This window comes from Silene latifolia, chromosome 3, assembly GCF_048544455.1.
Source record: "Silene latifolia isolate original U9 population chromosome 3, ASM4854445v1, whole genome shotgun sequence".
NCBI classification, from domain to species: Eukaryota; Viridiplantae; Streptophyta; class Magnoliopsida; order Caryophyllales; family Caryophyllaceae; genus Silene; species Silene latifolia.
In genome coordinates, this window is record NC_133528.1 from 117,941,112 (window position 1) to 117,947,538 (window position 6,427).

Below are 6,427 nucleotides of genomic sequence, written 5' to 3' on the forward strand. Positions count from 1 at the left end.
CTGCGTTCCCCCACTGGCGATGTGGAATATCTGTTGCGACGGATATTCTGGCAAGACCTTACCTTCGGGTGGTCAGATGATTAATGGGTGATTGGAAGTGGATTTGGGTGTGTGTATGTTGTACTTGGTTTTTTGTGTTTGTTCTTCAGTTACTGATCTTGTGGGGTGTTGTCTGTGTTTATTTCTGTGTTGTGTCTGCGTGATCCGTTGTGGTGAGCAGCCAGTCTTAGCAGATGTTGATGTGTGGGGCTTAGCTGGGTGCTTTGGAGGGACGTGTCTATCACTGAGTCATGGCATGGATAATATCACCATAGTTGATAGTGGTTGTTATCAGTTGTACCTTTTCTTTTATTGAGTTAAACATGTAGTAAACTTAGTTGTTCTTTTATTGACGTTTTGATATTTACTATTCGTCGAGCAACCGAGATGGTAACACCCTTATCTGCTGGGGAAGGTCTTGTTAAGGCTCCTTGGTAGATGAGGGTGTTATAGAAGAGCTTAGAGTTGCAAGATTCATTAAGGGTCTCACGCCCACTATTGCTAATAGAGTCGAAGTTCAGATTTACAATGGATTCGATGATGTTTGTAGATTGGCTATAAAGTTTGAGAAGCAAGATAAAACGAGAAAACCCTATGCTTATTCAAGCGGAGCAAATTCAGGTTCGAGTTCTGACTCGGAGCCAGAATCTAACAAGCCTAAGGAAGTTCAAACAGAAGACGAGAAAGACAAAGGCAAGAGAGTAGTCGTGGAGCCTACTAAGGGAAGTTCTAGAAGGCGATGTTTCAAATGTCAAGGCTATGGACACATAGCTAATGAGTGTCCCCAAAAACGAGCTCTGACCACGCAAGAGCTTTGCAAGATGATTCCTGAATTTGTCATGCCCAAAAGAGAAACAAATCTAATCGTTGATGGTGTCAACAAAGAGAGAAGAATGATCTATGATATCGACCCATTGAGTGATGATGATCAAGAAGAAGCAGTGGTTCATAACTTACATCTATAAGCTGGGCCGATTAAAGACAGATGGTTTGAGTCGTTCAAAGACGTTCACGAAGAAGAAGCAAAAAAGCATGGAGAGAGGCAACAGAACAGTACAGGTGACTGTCAGATTGTGGAGATGTCTTGTCTTGCCCAAACAGACAGTTCAGAGGGTTGTCCGATTAAGAGTGATGAATCAAAAGGGGAAGACGAGATTGACGCAATTATTGCTAAACCATTAGATGAAGATGGCAACGAAGAAATTCCAAATATGTCCAATGGTAAGTCCGACGATTCTTGTTTATTACCAATCATAGGAAAGGAATTACTGCAAGATAATACCTGTTTGGATTTTCAATTCAAAGAACCGTAAAAGTCGCCACTTGATATATCCACTGACAAGAAACTATATGGTGGGAACTATCAATGTTACTTCGTGAGTTCGATTCATATGGAAGTTCAAGATGATCTTATTATTCCAAAAAAGTCTTGTTTTGACTTTGATACACTTGTGCAAGGAGGGAGATGGCGTGGAAGGCACAAGAAAATATGGTTCAAAGGGTATAGGCTTAACAACGAAGGGAGTGATCCTAGAATCTGCAAGAGGGTTGCTACATTGGAGAATTTCGAAGGCATTCTACTTGGGAGCGTAACTATTATTATGATTAAATTCATATGGTTCGTTTTTTATCCGGGTGGTTTCACATATCTTCAAAATTTGAGGACAATTTTTTTTCTAAGAAAGGGAGAATGATGCGGGAGCATTAGAGTATAATGAGAATGAAGTCAAAATGTGTCCCTATGAAGGATTCAAAATGTGCTCAATTAAGTGAAAATGGTAAATATTCAAGTGAAAATGGTAGATATTCAAGTGAATATGATAACATGGAAGAGCAACGATGAAAAATTGGAAACACGGTTTCCAAGGATGATCAACACGCTGCTTTACTTGGTTGTCAAGTAACTTGATCTACACGTTTTTATGGAGTTGCAAAAACCAAGTGAAGAGCTGTCTATGTCGTTTGGACAGTTGGTGTGAGTGTCCACTCCTTAGTTTCCTAAATTCAGCTTTCCTTATTCTAGAAAATAAACTTTAGGCAGTTGTGTTTATTTCCTAGTTGTTTATTTCCTAATCTTAGCAAGTTTGTAATCAGGCAGTTTTGCCATCATAGAGTCAGTTTCTATAAGTTGTCTTAGTCGAGTTTAGGAAAGGACATTTGGTCAGTTTAAGGAGAGCTAGGTCGGTTTTCTTTAGTATAAATAAGGGTCATTACATTGAGTTTTAATCATCCACGTGTCAGAATTAATACAAGAATTTCTTGTTGTGTGCTTATTGCTTGCGAGTTATAAGTTGGATTTTTTTTTTTTTTTTTGCGAGGGACAGATTTGAGTGTGATTCAATCCGTACGAGGTAAGAGCCATACGAACCAGTTGTGAGCTATTATAAATTTCTAGCGAGGAAGGAGTGCAATTTACTTCATATCCTAGTTTTAGTTAAGGGGTCTTGCGAGATTTTAACAACTAATTCATATCCTTTAAATTTCCGTTCAATATCATACAAAAACCAAAAATAAACACATTAATTCCGCTGCGTATATTCCTTAAAATAAACAAAAACCAAAAATAAACACATTAATCTAAAACGAACAGTCCAACGAGCTGTTTTATTCCTTAAAACCGAGTAGTTTTACATCAAATTGGTTACCATAGCCAGGTTATTAATTTGTTTCTTAACAAATTAATCTTGGGTAGCAAAGATGTTAGGAGATGATGATTCAAGCAAGGGCGTTGGTGATGACGTTACTAGCTCGTTTCAAAGTCAGTTAGACGAGATGAATGAAGTGATGGCTGAACTGAAATATATGATGAAGAACTTTCCAATAGGGCGTAGTAGATGTCGGAGCTCAAGTCGAAGTAGATCAAGTGGTTCAGATTCAGAAAAAGACGATGCAATTTCCAAACTTAAGAAGGGAAGTAAGAACGATGATGATCGAGGCCTAAAGCTTGACATAACTGATTTCAATGGTGATTTAGATTCCGAAAAGTTCTTGGATTGGATTAGACAAGCTGAGCGAGTTTTTGAATACAAGGATTACGATGAGCATAAACAATTCAAGGTAGTTATTCTAAAACTTACTAAATATGCATCGTTGTAGTATGAAAACTTGAAAAAACAGAGAAAGCGAGATAAAAAGAGTATGATAGATACTTGGGAGAAACTAAAGAAGCACCTTATGAGGAGATTCTTACCAAGAGACTATGAGCAAGAAAATTACTTGAAGTTGCAAGCTTTATCTCAACAGGGGTTGTTCGAGACCGAGTACATTAAAGAGTTCGAGAGAATGACTATTGTATGTGATCTTCAAGAGAGGAAGAGCTTAGAGTTGCAAGATTCATCAAAGTCTCACACCCTCTATTGCTAATAGAGTCGAAGTTCAGATTTACAATGGATTCGATGATGTTTGTAGATTGGCTCTAAAGTTTGAGAAGCAAGATAAAACGAGAAAACCCTATGCTTATTCAAGAGGAGCAAAAAAAGGTTCGAGTTCTTACTCGGAGCCAGAATCTAACAAGCCTAAGGAAGTTCAAACCGAAGACGAGAAAGACAAAGGCAAGAGAGTAGCCGTGGAGCTTACTAAGGGAAGTTCTAGGAGGCGATGTTTCAAATGGCAAGGCTATGGACACATAGCTAATGAGTGTCCTCAAAAACGAGCTCTAATCACGCAAGAGCTTTGCAAGATGATTCCTGAATTTGACATGCCCAAAAGAGAAACAAATCTAATCGTTGATGGTGTCAACAAAGAGGAAAGAATGATCTATGATATCGACCCATTGAGTGATGATGATCAAGAAGAAGCAGTGGTTCGCAACTTACATCTACAAGCTGGGCCGATTAAAGACGGATATGTTGAGTCGTTCAAAGACGTTCACGAAGAAGAAGCAGAAAAAGCATGGAGAGAGGCAACAGAACAGTACAGGTGACTGTCAGATTGTGGAGATGCCTTATCTTGCCCAAACAGACAGTTCAGAGGGCTGTCCGATTAAGAGTGATGAATCAAAAGGGGAAGACGAGATTGACGTAATTATTGTTGAACCATTAAATGAAGATGATAACGAATAAATTCCAAATATGTCCAATGATAAATTCGACGATTTTTGTTTATTACCAATCATAGGAAAGGAATTACTGCAAGATAATACCTGTTTGGATTTTCAATTCAAAGAACCGTAAAATCGCCACTTGATATATTCATTGACAAGAAACTATATATAGTGGGAACTATCAATATTTTGAAATTGACACTAAGGAAATGAGGACTACAGAAGAAGAATTTGGAAGTACTAAACTAAAGCATATGGAATATAATCCTAAGAATAACGGCATATAATCCCGAGAATGTCGCAACATAATATTTACGAGAATATCGCCTATTATATTATGATCCAAAATATTAGTCTAAAGTTAGTTTCCATTCTTAGGTGGTTGTTCCTAAAGACTAGAATAGTTAGCCAATAACAACATATTCAATGGATTGTTGTTGTAATTACAAGTCGTGGTTCCGTGGGATTGCTTCCACCTACTTTCTGGTTGTAGCACTTGTTTGTTTAGGATGTATCATGTATGCCTATTTAAAGGCTTCAGTTATACTCGTATTTGATTTATTTGAGTTCATTTACAAGCAAAACGTCTCCATATGTTTGACTCTCTTCTCTCATTTTTAGTCTATCAGTTAGGGAAGACAGTTTTGTTTACTAGACATAAAAACACAAAAGGGTCTCTTATTTTGAAATTGACAATAAGGAAATGAGGATTACAGAAGCAGAATTTGGGAGTATTAAACTATGGAGGAGTACTCCGATCCATATCACACAATGGCATAACAAGCCTTATTCTTTTAATCAGTAGACATAGAATTAAGCGTCGATGGCGCCAGCATCTTGCTCAGTAGTAGCTTCATCCTCAATCCCTTCACCGATCAGCACTTGTCTAGAGCTGGGATACCCGGTGGGAGGCGGGTAATACGGCTTCACTTTGGAATAATTGGGCCAGGCGCCATCGAGGGTTATGATTCCTTCGAAAACAGGTGACCAGGTGGTTCCTCCTATGCTAGCAAAGGATGACAGTCCAAATTCATGCGCTTGGTAAATGTAGCTTTGACTCGCTTCTAAGGAGGGCAAGAAACTTTGCCAGGGATCTTTTAGCTTGTAAAAATCACGCTGTTTGATATCGGTGTATACCTACAATTACCGGTATTCAGTAAATGTATAATAATAACCTAGTTAGAAAAGACAATTCTTAAAATCAAGAAAGGTTATGGAGTAAATAAACTGACCCGGCCAGGTTGAAGTGACCAGTATGTATAAACAACTTGAAACTCAGAACCGTGCTCATTCTTGATGGCGTAAACAACGGCACCACCACCACGCTTCAAGTAAGCACCCAACTGACCATTCATAATGAGCATTGGATACGGAGATGGGGATACGAAACCGTCACCAGCATCACTATAAGTTATCATCCTCATTGTGTCGCCTGTTGCGTTATAAATAAGGCACATTGTATACTCACCCCCGTACTTTGTTCTTCTCTCTTCTACGAACTCACGAGCTTTCATACCTTTGCCCTCTGCGTTTTTCATCCGGAACGCCATCTCTGCCAGGTCGCGAGTGGTTACATCTTTGCCGACGCATTTGTCTGATTTGGTTACTGTTTTGAATGTTATGGGAGCTCCAAACACACTGGTTGCCATGCTTAGCTTCTTGGTTTGTCTACCCTGCATATACGGTACCATTGCTTTTAAAAATTGTCTATTTTACAGCAATAGCTTCTTGGTTAATGTTTTAAGTACTAATTTAATATTTTCTGTATCGTGTTACATAAAATTAATAACACTGCCCATAATTGAACAACTTAGCATAATCTAAGCAGAATATAAGAAAAAAGAAAATTCTCATTGGACAAAGTGTATAACGACAAGGTACGCCAAAGTGTCTAATATCTCGTTTCATAAGCGCATTGTGTTAAGTGTAATTTCTAGCAATCTATTAGATGCACATCTACAGTTGTATATTGGTTACGGAGTAGTATAATTTGATGAGATTTAAGAAAGATATGGTTTTATAGTGTCATTATACATTTACATACCTGATAACTGATGCGGAATAATAAATATATAGCTATATATATATATATATATATATATATATATATATATATATATATATATATATAGCTGATCGACCTCAAATTTCAACAGAGGAATTATTTGGTATAAGAAAGTAGTTTAGCTTGAAGTCTTGGAGTAATTAACTAAACTTATGTTAGCATATATATACTCCGATGTATATGAAGCATGAACAATAAACGTTTAATTTGTGAATTGATCGACAGTGGAAAACAAATTAAACTTGGCAGGTGTTAGCGTGTAAAACTGGTCATGAAATTAT

The 6,427-nt window shown here is 37.7% G+C and overlaps 1 protein-coding gene across 1 annotated transcript; it reads right to left on the reverse strand.

The window, feature by feature from the left end:
- Positions 1–4,739: 4,739 nt before the first annotated feature.
- Positions 4,740–6,153, reverse strand: LOC141646246 (23 kDa jasmonate-induced protein-like). The gene is made up of 3 exons (XM_074454209.1): positions 6,126–6,153; positions 5,314–5,754; positions 4,740–5,218 (listed from the first exon to the last, which is right to left on the reverse strand). Exons 2-3 carry the CDS (start codon positions 5,728–5,730, stop codon positions 4,895–4,897), a joined length of 741 nt encoding a protein of 246 aa, XP_074310310.1. The 5' UTR covers positions 5,731–5,754; positions 6,126–6,153; the 3' UTR covers positions 4,740–4,894.
- Positions 6,154–6,427: the final 274 nt, after the last annotated feature.

What these genes read in the sequence shown, in the direction of transcription:
- LOC141646246 (XM_074454209.1), bottom strand. Translation starts at nt 5,730, where the DNA reads ATGGCAACCAGTGTGTTTGGAGCTCCCATAACATTCAAAACAGTAACC. An exon ending in GGTCACTTCAACCTGGCCGG is followed by an intron (nt 5,219 to 5,313) that starts GTCAGTTTATTT and finishes CGGTAATTGTAG; the next exon opens with GTATACACCGATATCAAACA.